Source organism: Gymnoscopelus microlampas (genome assembly GCF_963454915.1).
Source record: "Gymnoscopelus microlampas genome assembly, chromosome: 19".
Taxonomy (NCBI): Eukaryota; Metazoa; Chordata; class Actinopteri; order Myctophiformes; family Myctophidae; genus Gymnoscopelus; species Gymnoscopelus microlampas.
The window spans coordinates 24,811,309-24,828,781 of NC_139956.1; the positions used below are offsets into that span (position 1 = coordinate 24,811,309).

General features: G+C 41.1%; 1 protein-coding gene across 1 annotated transcript in view; it reads right to left on the bottom strand.

Moving 5' to 3' along the window:
- The window catches only part of LOC311034334 (pyruvate carboxylase, mitochondrial-like), a 454,227-nt gene that overhangs the window by 19,192 nt on the left and 417,562 nt on the right, over positions 1-17,473 (bottom strand). Inside the window, exon 22 of the mRNA XM_084042211.1 lies at positions 12,395-12,574. Within this exon, the coding sequence (XP_083898337.1) occupies positions 12,395-12,574 (180 nt within the window). The remainder of the gene's footprint in view (positions 1-12,394; positions 12,575-17,473) is intronic.

The following is a 17,473-nucleotide window of genomic DNA, read 5'->3' on the forward strand; positions in this document are numbered from 1 at the left end:
GGGTGGTTGAAAGAGTTCCAATGACTGTTGTGACGTTTTAGCCGTAATCTTTCTCGGCGCTTTGTGCCATTTTTCTGAGACGACCTCTCATGAGGACACATAGACAGGATGCTCCGCTAATCCCGTCTGGCGAGGGCCGACGATGACAGCTGCCAACGATGTTTAAAAGAAGGGCGTCTCACTGTGCCAAAAGGGTCGCCGTCTGAACTAAATCAGTGGTTCTCAAACGTACAACTAACAACTCTTACAACAAACAGCAAAGCCCAGTCTACAAGCTCACATCGCGTCACAATACAACACTACTATTGTCATTTTATTTTTTTAAGACACTATGTTGTTAACATAGAATTAGAATTAAAGTGTTAAATAGTGATATTATCAAACATAGGATTAATATTAACTTATATTATTAATTTAAAAACGGGAAAGCATATGTGTCATTAAAAGATTTTGTGTTGACTATTCACAAATAGCACATGTACAAGCTTGCGCTGTGAGCTTGTAAATTTGCTATTTTTTAACAGTTTTGAAAGATCTCGAAAGTGTGAGAACTACTGATTTAGAAGGCATTTGTAGAATCCTTAAAGGTTCCCTTTAACGATTCCTATGTATTCCGATATATACCTCCCTGCTTCTTAAAGTGAGGTACAGGGACCCACTGGGTTACTTGAGGGGGTTCCAAATAGACCCTTAAAGGTCTGTAACTCTGAGAGTGTACAAAAGGATTAAGCATATCTGACAGTCTACATTTCCCAAAAGGAAATGCATGTATTTAATTCGGTGGGACCAGCAGCAGGGATAAAACGTACTGTATGCCCACCGGCGATACGAATGAAAGACCAGAGGGGATATCAGAAGCAGAGGCATTACATGGCTTTCCCCCCTGGCAAATTGGGGCAAAAACCTGGGCAAATCTGCACAGGTTTCACAAAGTGAGTGTGTGTGTGTGTGGGGGGGGGGGGGGGGGGTGCAGGAATCTCCATGCTCCATTTCCCCCCGTTAACCCATTGAGACCTTGAACGCATCTGTGTCACTTTAGATTTCTTAGAAAAAAATAGCAGGTATACAAGCTCATAGTGCGGGATCTGCTATTTTTGAAAAATCGTGAAAATGATTTTTTTTAATATATTTTTTTCTGAAAAACTGTTTTTTTTTTCTAGAAGCGGCCTCAGGTCTTAATGGGTTAAAATACTTTTAAATGCCACAGCTTTAGTTTATACATCTGTTAAAATATGCTACTTGGCACTGTTGAATGATGTATTATGCACCATCGTACCACTTCTTACGTGTTTGTGTGTGCATTGCATAGCGAAACATAGCAGCTTGAAATATGTGTGACATTAGCCCATATGTCTATGCAGCGTTTTATAGCCGTGTGCATCCAATATCAATATTTATCGTATATATTTATCATTATTTATGGCGTTCTACAGGGTCTTAAATTATATACTCAACATGCCATCATTTTCCAGTGAGTGTTTGCACTGTAACAATGTCAATGTGTGCCTTCGCTTCCCCAAAGTGTTTCTAAAAAAACGCGCATGTGCTCACACACACACACCCATGTGCGTTGGCTTGCAGAAACCTCCCAACACAGGGCCCAGTGCAATGTTATTAGTCACACAGCTAACAGTTTAAAGATAGCAGCCTCGTCTGTGTGTGTGTGTGTGTGTGTGTGTCTGTGTCTGTGTCTGTGTCTGTGTGTGTGTGTGTGTGTGTGTGTGTGTGTGTGTGTGTGTGTGTGTGTGTGTGTGTGTGTGTGTTGCACTTCAAAGATACTCAGCCCATTGGAGTCCATGCTCATTAACATTTTGTCTCCTCTGAGGATTTATACCACCCAAACCACTTGACTGTGTGTGTCTATGAACGTGTCTGTGTCTATGAACGTGTGTGTGTGGGTGTGTGTGTGTGTGTGTGTATGTGCGTGTGTGTGTGTGTGTGTGTGTGTGTGGGCATCTTCACTACCAAAGGGATAAAAGACAAACATTCCCTCCAAGGTTATTTGCTCTCTCTGTCTTTCTCTTAGAGCCATGTCTTCTTCACCTCCTCTCCTCTGCTCTCGACTCTCTCTCCGTCTGCCCGTGAGTCAAAGCGAACGGAGCGTGATTGAACAGAAACCCCCACACAGACGCCTTCCAATTACTCACCACCAGTCTCCGGAATAGAAGTTAACTGATTCTCAGTCACATGCTGAGAAATGACGTGTTGCATGAGTTTATGTGCGCGAGCATGTGCGATGACTTTCAACTAAAGCACGCAGAGGGAGTGTGTCTCACTAAAGGGGCCGATATAGACTTCACTGCATGCGGTGTTGTGCGACCAAAACAAAAAGCCGATCTACAAGCTCGCGGTTCATCGCGTTGCGACGCGTTGTGAACTTCTAGATCGTCTTATTTTCAGTGTGCGACACCAGCTAAATCCGGCTTCAGAGAGAGATAATGTGGGAGATGAACGACGCGCGTGTGCGAATGCAATGACATTACGGCGCCACTAATTACCAGCAACCCTTCATGAAAGAATCATGGACTTTTCTCTATGCAGCGCCACGGATATGTGGGAAAATGACCTTGAGTTATCGTACGCACGTAATTAATGGTACATGATTGCATGCCAAGCATGTGTGTGTGGGTTGCTGGTCCATGTGTGTGGGGTCGCTGACTGCAAGTGCATGCTGCAATGAGTTATTAGTTGCAAACTAATTGGCAATTGGCATGGACGCTTCATTAATAAAATGGAATTTAACATCAGGCCTCGTGTGCAGCCAGCAGCCACACATGCACGCCCAAACACACACACACACACACACACACACACACACACACACACACACACACACACACACACACACACACACACACACACACACACACACAAGACCACACCACATACAAGACTACAAGTGCAGCAGCAGTGTTGCAGAAAGACACGAAAATGCATATGGTGACAAGTCCTAACAAGGTGCCCAAATATTATTGGTCACACAGAATTTGTCCTTCTTTTAGACATAGAAGAGGCGTTATTATTATCAATGTTCCTTTATTAGGAAATAGCTCCTAACTGATGAATTAATTTCCCCACCACTCAACGTAATGTCTCCTACATACAAAAAAGCTGCATTTATGGAAATTGCTGGTTGCCCTGGAGTTGTCAGTTTCATAGATGGCAGCATTTTAGAAGCACTGGCCCAATAGATGATAGGAAATTGTGTGAGTGGAAAGCAATCAAATCAAAGTGGTTATGGATGCAGACTAAATTGAAAATGGCCCACACGGCACACATACACTCAAATGTTTTGAAGAATCGTGAGTGGGTTAGGTGTTGATTATCCTACATTTCATTTAAATCCAATAAATATAATGAATTATCAATATTGGCAATACATTTTTTTGAGTTTAGACTAATAGCCAGGTCTCCTTAGTACACAAAGAAGTTGTGCTTATCTTTTGGATATATGGAGGGACAGCGCGGGACCGGTGGAAGGCCGTACAAAAACTATTCTAGGCAGGCCCCACGTACACCACAAAGACTGACAAGAATGAATCACCATTTCCCATTGTCATGAAACCGTGACTTCCTTCGTTCTCAAAAGAGAACGGCTACTCCTGACTGAACGTGGTTGTTGTTGGAAGCTTCATAACTGCCTCTTAATTCCTACTCTGAGGTAGGAGAATTTGTGACCCGGTATGGCAAAAACCCGACTATCCTATGTAAAGTACGCATGCTCAGTTTACAGCGGAGCAGAAAAACCCTTTTTTAGTGAAACTCTGAGCACAATTCCTAGAAGTGATACTGAAATGCTCAATAAATACAAGCCCTGACTTAACCTCTCTTTTTTCTTAACGCCTCTATTCACACCTCATCATTGTTGTTTATCTGCTTACAGAAACACAACCTCTATACAGTATCATGTACATACATATGAAGCGTTGCTACTGCTGTTTGGATATAGTATGGGGAGCACATGCAGAAATAACACGGCTGTGATAATAAGTTAGCGTGTCGGCCATATGTTGCACGCTTAAGTCAGACATTCCACCCTGGAGAATCTGATTTCAGGGAGAAACCCCCATTCCTCAACAGTGTTGAACAACAAATACTGTAGGTTAATTCCAGTGTTGGGAAGCAACAAGCTAAAAGTAAAGTGTCACTGTAATATTATTACTTTTTCCAGTGACGAGTAATAATATGATATTACTATTAACTCATTGAGTGCCATTAACGTGTTTCACATGTTTTACCACTATGGTGCAACGTGCCATTAACGTGTTTCACGTCTTTTTGAAAAAAATAGAAAAAAACTAATATAAACAAATAAATAAAATATATATATATATTAGGGCCGGGACTTTATCGCGTTAATTTCGATCAATTAATTACAGAAAAATTATCGCGTTAAAAAAATTGACGCATTTTAATCGCACTTATTTTTGCCCCGCGGAACGTTTCTCACGGGACGAGTTTCAGACGGACCGTTTGTCCCGGTGCACCAAGCAACATGCATGGGTCTCGTCTGGTCTCAGACAACAACAAACCGCAGGCAACGCAGTGCATGATGAATTGCATGAAAGCATGAATGAAGACGGCGCACCCGATAGCCTGCTTGATAATGTTGGCTGGGCTGCCCCCCCGAACCCCCGCCCCGCGGGAGAGGGGGGGGGGGGCGATGCGGTGCGGGTCACATGCGCGCAGATTATTTTTATTCATTAATTAATTAAACGACGATAAAACAACAGTGACAACACACTCTACCTGCAATGTAGAAATACTATGTTACAATTAAAAGTCCGGAATTCAAAATGTACTTGAGTAAAAGTATAAAAGTATCAAAATGTATTTAAAGTACCAACAGTTAAAGTACTAAAATCTTTTGAAAATAGCAGATCTACAAGCTCACAATGCATGTAGATGGCTATTTTCTAATGGCCGATATAGGGCTGAAGTGGTTACTGTATGTTTTGTAATAATAATAATCAAAATCTACAAAGTAACTAGTAACTAAAGTTTTCAAATAATTTTAGCCGAGTATAAGTGTAATATTTGACTCTGAGATGTAGTGGAGTAGAAGTAAAAGTATTAGAAATTGTAAATACTTGAGTAAAGTAAAAAATACCTCAAAATTGTACTTAAGTGCAGTACTTGAGAACATGTACTTAAAGACGTTTACCAAAATCCATTTGAAAACACATTTTCTCACTGTTCTCAGGTCAAATATTGATGTGCGATTAAAATGCGATTAATTTAGATTAATTAATTACAAAGCCTCTAATTAATTAGATTAATTTTTTTAATCGAGTCCCAGCCCTAATATATATATATATATATATATATATATATATATATATATATATATATATATATATATATATATATATATATTATTTTTTTAACCCAAGATATCATTATCTGAATATTTGCAGCTCCATCCACTCCTTGTTTAACTTATAACTTAAAAAGGCTGTATCTCGCTTCCTATGCACTTTTTTTTTTACTTAAAAAATAAAAATCATAATGGCCAGAAATAGATAATAATAATTTGGGCACTCAATGAGTTAACTCATTCAGTGCCAATGAAATAAAAAAATAATTGCGAACTGTGCCAGCAATTTTTCAATTTTGAAATACTTTTGATAAATGTTGGAATTGTTTTTAATTGATGAAGAGTTGTGATCTTTTTCTTTTAACTTTAAAAAATCTTTTGAAATTATATATTTTTTTTTTTTAAATTTCGGAAACATAAAAAAGGATATATTTACTCACGACCCATAACAATTGGTCCGCGACCCAAAGATAGGTCCCGACCCACTGTTTGGGAAACAGTGGTATAGCGGACGGCACAGTGTTCTTCAGTGTCCCCTCAGAACCACCAGTATTAAGGTAAATATGGAGCAAACAGCAGTGAAATCTGGCACTAGATCCCTGTCGCACAGTAGCTATGCCACCAAAGGGCTATATTTGCCATGACGTCGACCTATTGAGTTAATGTGCGGTAGAGGAAGATGCCATGCACATGTCAGAACAAATCATTGCCCTTGTTGTGTGTAGATTAAATAAATTAAAGCGGAACCCTGTGGGGAAGGCAAGGCATTAACACTGCCTGCCGACAGGCTGGAATACTTCCCTCATGTTGGTCTAATCTTCCTATACTGGATTACCTCCCCGCATGTCTATTGTGTACTTGCTCTCCTCATGCAGATTTACCTGCCATGGTTTCACCTGAGGTGGCTTTAAATTATGCTACAAATACCTTCTAAATCAGTAGTTCTAGCAGCTCGCAGCATGACACGAAGTGATGCACTGTGACGCTGTGTATATCTGCTATTTTAGCCAGCGCAAAAATCTAAAATGACAGATATGCTTTCCCAGTTTTAATGGGTTAAAAAACTATGCTCAATTCAAATTATCAAGCTGAATGTGCGCGTGTATTATCTATTGCTTTCCCTTCTGCTCTCACTCAACTAATATTTTCACCCACTTATTTACGCCTGTAAACCTGTGATGGGACACATAAAGCTGATTCTGAGTAAACGACAAGCCTGGCCACCATCTTTTGATAAATGTGAAGGAATCACTGGGAAAATCTCATCCTCTCCTACATTCAGTACAAAGGAAGAGAGAGAGAGAGAGAGAGAGAGAGAGAGAGAGAGAGAGAGAGAGAGAGAGAGAGAGAGAGAGAGAGAGAGAGAGAGAGAGAGCAGTGTGAAGTAAGACTTAAAGAAAGATATAGAGAAAGCCTAGGGGACAATGGCCTCCAGTCAGACCCAACTCTACTGTTACTATAATTGAGAGTGAGCAAATGATTAATAATATCATATTAATGGTGCTATTGGTGTGCCTGCGGCACTTGAGGGACGGGGGAAAAGCGCAAATCTGTGTGCGCGCACACACACACACACACACACACACACACACACACACACACACACACACACACACACACACACACACACACACACACACACACACACACACACACACACACACACACACACACACACACACACACACACGCATGCAAATGAGCTGAATTCCCATACACATTAATACATAATCTGTGTCTTGCAGAAGCACCCCTGTCCTGTTCCTGTCTTTTCTTTCTTTATGCCGCTGAACTGGTTAGACATAATGCAAACATTGTCTCCTGCGAGCTGCAAATGTTTTATGTTCCCCCCACCCCACTACTCTGAATGTATAATAAAGTGCCTGCAACACAATGGCAATTAACGAGGGAAGAATGATGCGGGTTTACTTATTTTCAAGACACTTTGTGAGCTTGTAGATCTGTTATTTTCAAATCTTTGAATATATATATATTTTTAGAGCAAACATTTTTACTCAAATATTTGCTTCTGGGGGTTCCAGGAACAAAATATTTTGAGATGGGGTCGGCGGGCCAAATACATATAATTTTGGGGGGGTCCTTGACATGAAAAAGTTTGAGCACCAACATACGTTTTTTCAGAAAACTGTTTATAAGATTTATACATTTATAAGAGATTTTTTTTAATCGGCCTCAGGTCTTAATGGGTTAAAAAGCCTGTCAACGGAACCTAGCGAGTTCAACTTTTGGGCTTGACGACGTGCATGATGTCCTAAATTCTAGAACCAGACTTCACATCCACAAACTGCACTGTATGTCTCAGAAATGCTGAGGAAGGTTTCTGGCTGTTTCCCTCTGCTGCTATGCCTTACTAAAAGTGTTACATACTTATTTGCAAGTGCTGACAAGTTCATTTGCTATTTTTGTGCCTTTTTGCACCTTAATACTTTTTTTTTTTGCCGATACTTTTATTTTTTTCCCCCCCAATTTAGATGCTAAAGCAATTCCCCATTCCCTGTTTATTCTAGTCCCTTGTCACTGCTACTCCTGCAGTTGGTCCTAAGGGGAGACGAAGACAACCATATATCTCCTTCGATACATGTGATGTCAAAGCCGTTTATTTTCACCCGACTGTGAGGAGTTTCATCGGAAGGACATAATGCATGCTATTCTCCCTAGTTCCACACCACAGCTGAACAGGTACCATGCATAACCAAGCTGTAGAGTCGCTAGTGGAGTGACGGAGATCATCCTCCCTGCCTGGCTATACCTCCTACGAACATGAACAATGGAGTTTGTTGGAACGCATGGCAACGCCGGATTATCCGTGGAGGTTCAAAACCTCTAGTCTCCGCGGTGGTGGGAAGGAATTTGACCGCTGCCCACCCGAGTGCCATGCTCTGAAAACTTTTAAGTTGACACTAAAGTTGACACCATTGTCCCTTGTTTCTTGTTAAAAACCAGACTTACCAGGTGGGGAAAAGAAGAAAAAAACATATCCTAGACTGTGTACTGAGTGAGAGCAGGGTGGAGAGCAACTGTGGTGTAAGAGAAATATGAATGAGAGAAGTTATGTAGGCATAAACATGGGCACTTTCTCATGTGAAGACAAGCGTTCGAGCTCATGTGTGCTCATGCCAGATGCATAGGGGTGTGTGTGTGTGTGTGTACACATGTCTGCAGTGGTGTAAAGTAACTAAGTACATTTACTCAAGTACTGTACTTAAGTACAATTTTGAGGTACCTTTACTTTACTGGAGTATTTCCAATTGTCTATACTTTTACTTCTACTCCACTACATCTCAGAGACAAATATTGTACTTTTACTCCACTGCAATTATTTGAAAACTTTACTTACTAGTTACTTTGCAGATATAAATTATTATATTATAAAACATACATTAACCACTTTAACCCTATTTTATACCTAGGCTATTTGAAAATAGCCGATCTACAAGCTCACAACGCGTCGCATCGCGACGTGTTGTGAGCTTGTAGATCTGCTATTTTCCAACATTTTAGTACTTTTACTTTTGGTACTTTAAGTACATTTTGATAACAATACTTTTGTACTTTTAGTCAAGTACATTTTTACTTCCGGACTTTTACTTGTAACAGAGTACTTCTACAATGCAGTATTGATACTTTTACTTAAGTAAAACATTTGAGTACTTTTTCCGCCACTGCATGTCTGTGCGTGGCTCTGGGGTTTAGTGGCACAGAGAGGGTGCTTGATTCTCTTCTAGAGGCATGAATACAGATAAACACACACACACACACACACACGAACGCACACACACAAAAACAAATAATGTGCAGGCGTATCTTTCTCCTACCTCTCTCAGGCGTGACTAGCATAAACAATGAACTTGACTGAAGTAAAGAGAGAGATGAGAGGAAAGACTCATCTCACTGCTCTCACTTTCCATCTGCACTTATCCGGTCACGACTGCATTATTCCCAGTGGAACTAAGCATACAGTGTGTCCTGTACTGTATGTGCTCTAGCATGTTCACATGCATCTTATACCACGTGCATTCCACAAGAGATACAGGTGTGCGTGAGAATCTAGTCTGGAATTGGTGGTGTATACAGTAGATGTGTGCTCTTGTGTACATTACATTTTGCACAACAGACGCTGTCGGGCAGAAACCCTGTATCTCCATATTCTAACCTTTTCAGTTTTTTTGTAAATTAAAAGCGACACGTTTTGAGCTCGTAGATCTGCTACTTTTGCTATTTTTGATTTGTCCAAGTTTTGGACATATGAGGTTTCCACCTGACGGAGACGATATTTTTAGCGGTGCCAACCGCTCTATACGTGGCTTTGACTCGGTGTCTGTGTGTCTGTGTGTCCGTCTGTGTGTCCGTCTGTGTGTCCGTCTGTGTGTCCGTATGAGCCCGGGATGAGCACGGCAAAGAAGCAACACATACAAACACACGCGCACACACACACACGGACTTGGAGATTGCCTATGCCATCTCTCCTCTCATTTGCCACACGTGCCACCGCTTATCAAAGAGGGGTCCAGGGACCCCCAGGGACGTCCGCCCGTATGAGCACGGGATGAGCACGGGATTTTAAACAGCTATAACTCCAGTTTGCAGCATGCCACCAAGTCCAAATTTGGTATGTGGACTTAGACCACCAATAGGGACGAACTGAAATGAGTGAAGCCCCGCCCCAAAGGCACCGCTTCCTTCACACAGGGTGTGATTTTTTAATGTTATGTTATGACGTTGCTACTGCTGCTATTATACAAGGTATCCGTTGCTGTTGCTGCTGGTATGCATGGTACAGTATCTGCACAAATGCCTTATTTGCACATTTATATATACTGTAGTATTCTTTTTTCTTTATTGTGTTGTGATGTTGCTACTGCTAAATTCTTCACGAGGCTTCTTCTTATATTATCTTTATTTTTTATTTTTATCATTGTTCTATTTATGTTGCGCAGTGTTTTGCAGCCATCATACACTTTGTTATACATTTCGCCGCTTGTACCTGCATACATAACAAACATTCTTGATTCTTGATTCTTACATATTTTCTAAGTGCCTTTTCTAGCGTGTGTGTGTGATTGTGTGTGTGTGTTGGGGGGGGGGGGGGGGGGGGGGGGGGGTGTTATGTAAGCTTATCATCTGTGTCGGGGTGGAAACCCGAAACTGTTATTTTTCAGGATTCAATTCAAAAACAGCTAAAGTAGCAGATCTACAAGCTTGAATGAAACGTGTCGCTTAGCCGCGCAGCACCGCGTTTCGAAGCTTGTGGATCTGCTACTTTTGATGCTTTTTGTGTGACACTGTAGTTATTATCAAGTAAGGCGTTAATTTACAAAAAAAAAACACAAAAAGTTAGAATATGGAGATAGGAGGTTTCTGCCCCGACGGCGACGTTATGTATCTGTATGCTGTGGAACCATCACATAACTTCCCCTATAGAAGGACCAGTTGAGCATCTAAGCTCTCGGTCACTGCCACTAGTCAGTGAAGCAAACCATTCCTGAGTGATTTTATTGGCTTACAAGTGCTTCTAAATGAAGCCAAATGACTATTAAATGCCAATACAGAGCACTCCAGAATGATTCCACAACTGTTATCACCTCCTTATAAGAAGTAAGAACTATTCATCATAACACGTGTACACTACAGTCATTATGAACCAAATCGATGTTATTTAAAAAGGCTATGCTCTCACAGGGAAGCTTGGGGAGAATTCACCTTATATCGATTTGTTAACACAGTGTATCTGACTGTAACTGACAGATATTCCATGCAGTATTGTGATGAGTAGTTTGGTACTCATCACATTGTGTGTGTGTGTGTGTGTGTGTGCGCGCGTGCGTGTGTGCAAAGACCCTGCTGATTTCTCTATCTTAATCACCACTGTTTCCTTGAACTACCGCGAGGAACGCAATGCATGCAAATGCACTCTGGTGATCAGGTGCAGGACAAACAGAGAATCAGCATAAAAATAAAGTATGCACACACTGTTGTAATCTCCCACTGTTTATTGCAGATCAATGTTTAGATCCCTAAAGGATATTCAGCGGGAACAGTGATATTATTATATTTTTTTAGAAACTCCGTGGCCGTACATTTTAACCATGCAGGCTCAGCATTGTATTTTTTAAATGCACTGAACGTGTCAAGCTAACACCTAGGGGAGGTGACATTAATGCTATGCTAACTAACCACTCAACACTGGCATCACGATGTTGGGCATGTCATTATATAGACAGACAGAAAAAAGTATGTGTGTTTGGAATAATTTAGATTATATTTTGTGGTTAACTAGTTCAGTGCTTCAGTGGCTAAGTGGATAAAGTGCAACGTCACTAAATTTCAACCTAAATCCCATTTTTAACCAGGTTAAAAATCTGCAATGTTTTCCTTTCAGAGGGAACCATCTTTTGTTTTCGTAGCAAATTATTTATGCCTACTTTCGTTGGGTTTTCTGGCGTATTGTTGTGTCATGACTCTGGATATCCCCGAGTGTGTTTGATGATAATAATACCACATTATCTATTGACTGACCCTTCTCGTCTTGTTTTGGCTTTTGGAACGGCATCAATGACAAAGGGTTTCCTTTCTCCTTGTAACTTGGGAGAGAATTCTCATTGTTGATTTATATGTGCTTTCTACTTTTCTATTACTTTTCTTTTTTTATCACTGTAAAATTCTACAGTATATAGTATTTGTACCAGTGCACATAACGTTGATAATGTTATGGGCAGTGTGTACCCAATACTTAAAGCTATGGCCAAATTTGGCATTGTGTTATGGCATTTGTAGGATGATAATTTCTCATGTTATACATTTATATGTTTAAATAAATACGAATTTACACACATCTCGTGAGACACTACATTGCTAATGTATTGTATCACTATGTTAAAATACGAGATAGAGGAGGAATATTTTTTTACAAGCAACTTTACAGAAAAAGGAGCCCAAAGTCGCTTATAATAAGCGCACATGGCAACCCTAATCTCCATAGTGATGGTGTCAGAGCAGCATTCAGCCAGTAGAAAAACCTAAGAGTGTGTACTGCGTGCACATCCTCCAGTACTGTACCTTGGCCCTTAGTGGTTCGGGGAAGCCACCGTGTGGGATTCCAATGTGTCCCTGCAGGAACTCAACCACAGACAGAGGCAGGGACAGCTCGTCAGCCCTCTCCTCAACCTCGGCCCTGCTCAGGTTGTTCTGAACCATGAACTGGGCCAAATCACCCACGATCTTAGAGGATGGAGTGACCTGGAGAGAGAGAGAGAGAGAGAGAGAGAGAAAGGGGAAGGGGTGGAAAACAGGTTAGTGTCAACCCTCTGAAATCTTCAATGTGATCATTATCAGTGATTGGGTCATTTCTTTGATTGATTGGCATGCATAATACCACGAGTCACGACCCTCCTATAAAGCTGGACGCATACTCCACTTTTAGGTGATCACCCTCCCACCGCGGTGGTTGGAAAACTACAACATGACGCCACTGAGCCGCGGTGATAAGCGGGTCACCGCTCACCTCAGCACGTCTCTCTGTTTTTATCTGGAGGCATCACACACTACAGGATAGTCTTATAAGATTATTTGATCAGATCATCTTAAACATGCACACACTACACATTTAGAATCCAGGGGTAAGCACACACATCCCAAAACAACTTATGGGGTGCTGGACGACAATACGTACATCAGGGAAAGAGGACCTGATGTTTGGGACCTGATGAAGACCATATAAAAAAAGTCTACTGGGAGCTAAATGGTGTGCGGACTTCCCCTCTTTCACACTACACGTTTAGCCTGGTAGTGTAAATCCAGCTTTAGTGTACTTGAAATCACGCTGTTTGCTTCACAAGAGTGAATGGACCCTGTTCTTCTCCTCATGTTAATTCCTTGCAAATGCCTCTCTTTCTGACAAAAACAAAAAAAAATACAAGAAAACTCAAGAGGCAGCGCCTGCCTGACAGGCTTGTTTTGTTTTACTCAAGGCTCAAAAGTTACTTTTGGCTCAAAAGTTCTTGAAAGCCGCATCAGGAACTAGCCCGTCTGTGAGAGATTTCCATCTTTGATGGCTGATATTTCGTTTCAAAGGCGGCAGCTGTGCTGATGTGTCTCAGCCAGCAGCTGCCATGCCCACACGCCACAGCCATTTCAACAGAACATGCACCAACGTTTTTCTGCTAATGAAGAGTCTTCTCCCAGAGAGATGAGAGCACGAGGTGGACACGGGGAGAAAAGACGGAGGGGTCGAGACAGGCATGGAGGGGGGAGGTGTATGTACTGACAGTGGTGGTGCGTGGAATGGGGATCAAGGGATGAAGTGGATTTGAAGTCTCCTCCCCACTTCCGTTTGGTCTTTACAGATGCAAATGTATCCTAATGTAAATCAATCCCACGCAGGAGATCAATGGACAGTGGTGGACAGTGGTGGAAAAAGTACTCACATTCTTCACCTAAGTAAAAGTATCAATACTGCAATGTAGAAAGTAAAGTAAGTAAAAGTCCGGAATTAAAAATTGACTTGGGTAAAAGTAAAAAAGTATTGGTATCATAATATACTTGAAGTACCAAAAGTAGAAAGTACTCATTATGCAGAATGTCCCATTTCACAAGTTTCAAATGTAAAACATGGATACAAATATTTGGTAAAAAATAGCAGATCTACAAGCTCACAGCGCGCCGCGTTCAATTGGCCAAAATGTACATAGGGCTGAAGTGGTTAATATATGTTTTGTAATAATAATCAAAGGTAGTAGGTACTGGAGTAAAAAGTACAATATTTGCCTCTGAGATGTAGTGGAGTAGAAGTAATTGAATTAACGGAGAGGGAGGTAAGATGGGGGTTGAGAGTGGACGGTGTGTGAAGCACTGAAGGAAGTGGGGATGAAGAAGTATTCATGTCGGCACTCCATCTATTAGTTCAAATTGTGACCGTGAACCAAGAAGATCTCCAAAACAATACAGGTGACCCCAGAAAGAAGAGGAGACAGCTTTACTTTAAAATCACATACTGTTCATATTCACTGAATGATTTATAATGGCATGTCATTATGGTAATAGAAATCCTCATTTGCATAATGGCGGTAATGGCGGTGTCTTGTGTTCTGCTACTCCGAACGCGGAGGAAACACTCGGTATAATAAAGCAAGCATTATTCCTCTGTCATACTTTCAGTTTGTTTCATTATTTCTTTGTTTCGCTCATGGTAATGCACAGCTCTGGAAAATAAATTAAAAGGGAGGGAAAAAAAGAAAAAGAAAAAAAGATCAAAACACAACTCGATAATGAATGGAGACTCAAATGCACATAGCATTTACAGCGCTTTGTTCACCACTTCCGTTTCCACTTTTGGGTAATTTTGGAAAGAGTGGGAGAGAGAGTGAATGAGAGGGAGAGAGAGAGAGAGAGAGAGAGAGAGAGAGAGAGAGAGAGAGAGACAGACAGAGAGAGAGAGAGAGAGAGAGAGAGAGAGAGAGAGAGAGAGAGAGAGAGAGAGAGAGAGAGAGAGACAGAGAGAGAGAGAGAGAGAGAGAGAGAGAGAGAATGAGAGAGATAGAGAGAGAGCATGCGCGCGATAGAGAGGATCACTGATCCGTTAATGAAATCAAAGTGAGACAATTACCCTTAACCCATTAAGACCTGAGATCAATTCTAAAATTGCCTTCTAAACCAGTAGTTCTCAAACTATTTCGTTATAAAAAAATGATTCAACACTTGGAATTGATTTTTCAAAAATGTTAAAAAATAGCAGATGTACAAGCTCGCAGCGCGGCATGAAGTGGCGCGCTGTGAGCTTGTACATCTGATATTTTTTAATAGCCAACGCAAAAATCGAAAAACGACAACAGATGCTTTCCCGGTGTTAATGGGTTAAATAAGCTGCTGCCAACACACGTGGCTTTGCTTTGAAAACATACTGATGGACAGAGGAAATATGAACACATGTGAAGTGTGGACATGCTCCAAGGCCTCAGTGTAATGATTAAAAGTCTCAAATAGGGGATAAAGTCTCAAATAGGGATATTTGCTGGGTCTACAGGTCATTACATATTTCATGGAAACAGCTTTGATCAATTAGGCAGGACAAGTACTAATTTAAAAACCCTGTGTGTTCCCAGCAGGCTTTGGAGACCATGCCATTTCTATTTTTCATGGTTTTACCTCACTGAACCGTATCTAACAATGTGGACGAGGTATCCCCCGAGGGAACCTCACTGGGAGCATTCATGTGCAGAGTAAATCAAGCAGTGGTGGGAAGTAACTAAGTACATTTACTCAAATACTGATTTCTTGTATAGTATTGCATGTCTTGGAAACCAGCCCTCAGGGCCTTTTGTGTTTCCCTTTTAGCATTATTGTATAACTGTACCTCTGTACTTTTTTGCAAACCGTTTAATAAAGTATTCCATCAATCAATCAATCAAAGTTGAGTAGAATTTGAAGCACTTTTACATTAATTGAAAAAAATCACACCCTGTGTGAAGAGAGTGGTGCCTTTGATGAGCCCCGTATTGATGTTGTCATCAATGTTTGTTTATTGGACATACATACATACGGACACACGGACAAAGTCAGATATAGGAGTGGTTGGCACCACTCAAAAATGTAATACTTAATACTTCCAATATACTACATCTCAGCTGCAAATATTGTTCTCAATACAATATTTGAGAGCCTCACTAAATCAATGAGGACGTATACAGGGACGTTGACTCCCACACCTAACACCATGCGTCCCGTCGACGAGGAAGTAACTGGCTTGTTATTTTCATGGCGGTGCATTTGTTGTGCATATACTCTTGGATCACCCAAACTCTGGAGGATCAAACATATATAGCCCACATGTACTGTACTAGGGGTGTTAAAGTCAACCAAAGAACAAGATTTTTGGGCAAGATCTCCTCGTTTGTCAATAGGGATACACTGAGGAGTGAGGACCCTAAGTGGCGCACTAATGCAGTGTCATTTTGCAAAGAAAAAAGGTTCGGTAGAGCTCCTTTAGGGATTTTTTATGGGGGAGAAAAATTACTGAAATGTACATTTATTTGATTTGATTTAAGTATAAAAACTGACAGGAGAGAGTGACTACTGACTACGAAATATGCGGCACTCATAAAAGACAGGTAGTTTTACAGAAATTAAGCCACTTTACACAAACAGAGAGAGAGATGAGGCAAGGTGACAGCGAGGATGAGCGAGTGGTGAGCAAATGAAGATTAGCTTGACACTCCCACAAGAAGGAAAGAACATGTGTATTCAGAGGATCACCTCTTTCTCACAGACACACACACACACACACACACACACACACACACACACACACACACACACACACACACACACCATCTGATAAAGCCCATCTAGTGAATTCATTGGCCAATAAAAGAAGGTGCAAAAGTTAATCAAACTAATAGTTTTAAGCGATTGTATTTAAAATAATCCATTTAAACAAAATAATAGATTTTCTAAAATACCAAAAACAGCTGATCCACAAGCTCACAATTCATCGCGATGTGACACGTTGTGAGCTTGTAGATCGTCTATTTTTGCTATTTTTGCACGACACTGTTGCAACACAAAGTATAAAATAGGGCTTAAGCGGTGAATCAGACTTACAATTTTTGTTCAGAATAACAAATCTATTCAGTCTTTTTATACTGATCCACGCTTGAGCAGAGCTCTGTGAAGAAACCTGGTTTTGAAGCAGAGAGTAGTGGTGGTGATAACAATGCCTCAACCTCTTATTGTTTTTTGACTTGTGTACAGGGGAGTGTGGGGGGGGGGGGGGGGGGGGCAGAGAAATGTGACTGAACTGCTTAGATCCCTGGGGAGGCCATTACCTTGATACCGACTCTAGTGAGTAATTGAAAACGCAGAAAAAACACAAACGACCACGCTCATTGTGGAACGCGCTTCATATCTTTTACCACCACCCCCTCATCCCTTCCCATCACCCGTGTTTCCCTCTGTTTCTCCCTATCTACACCCGAGTGTATTCGGCCACGTCTTTGCAAAGGAAGCCCAGAACATTGTCATCATGAGGTACCTGCCAGCTTCTCCCTCTCTGGCGTGCTATATGTTTCTCTCCCTCTCTCCCCGGGGACATTAACACTGCTTTTATGTCTTGTTATGAGTCTTTAGAAAATGTCCCCTCTC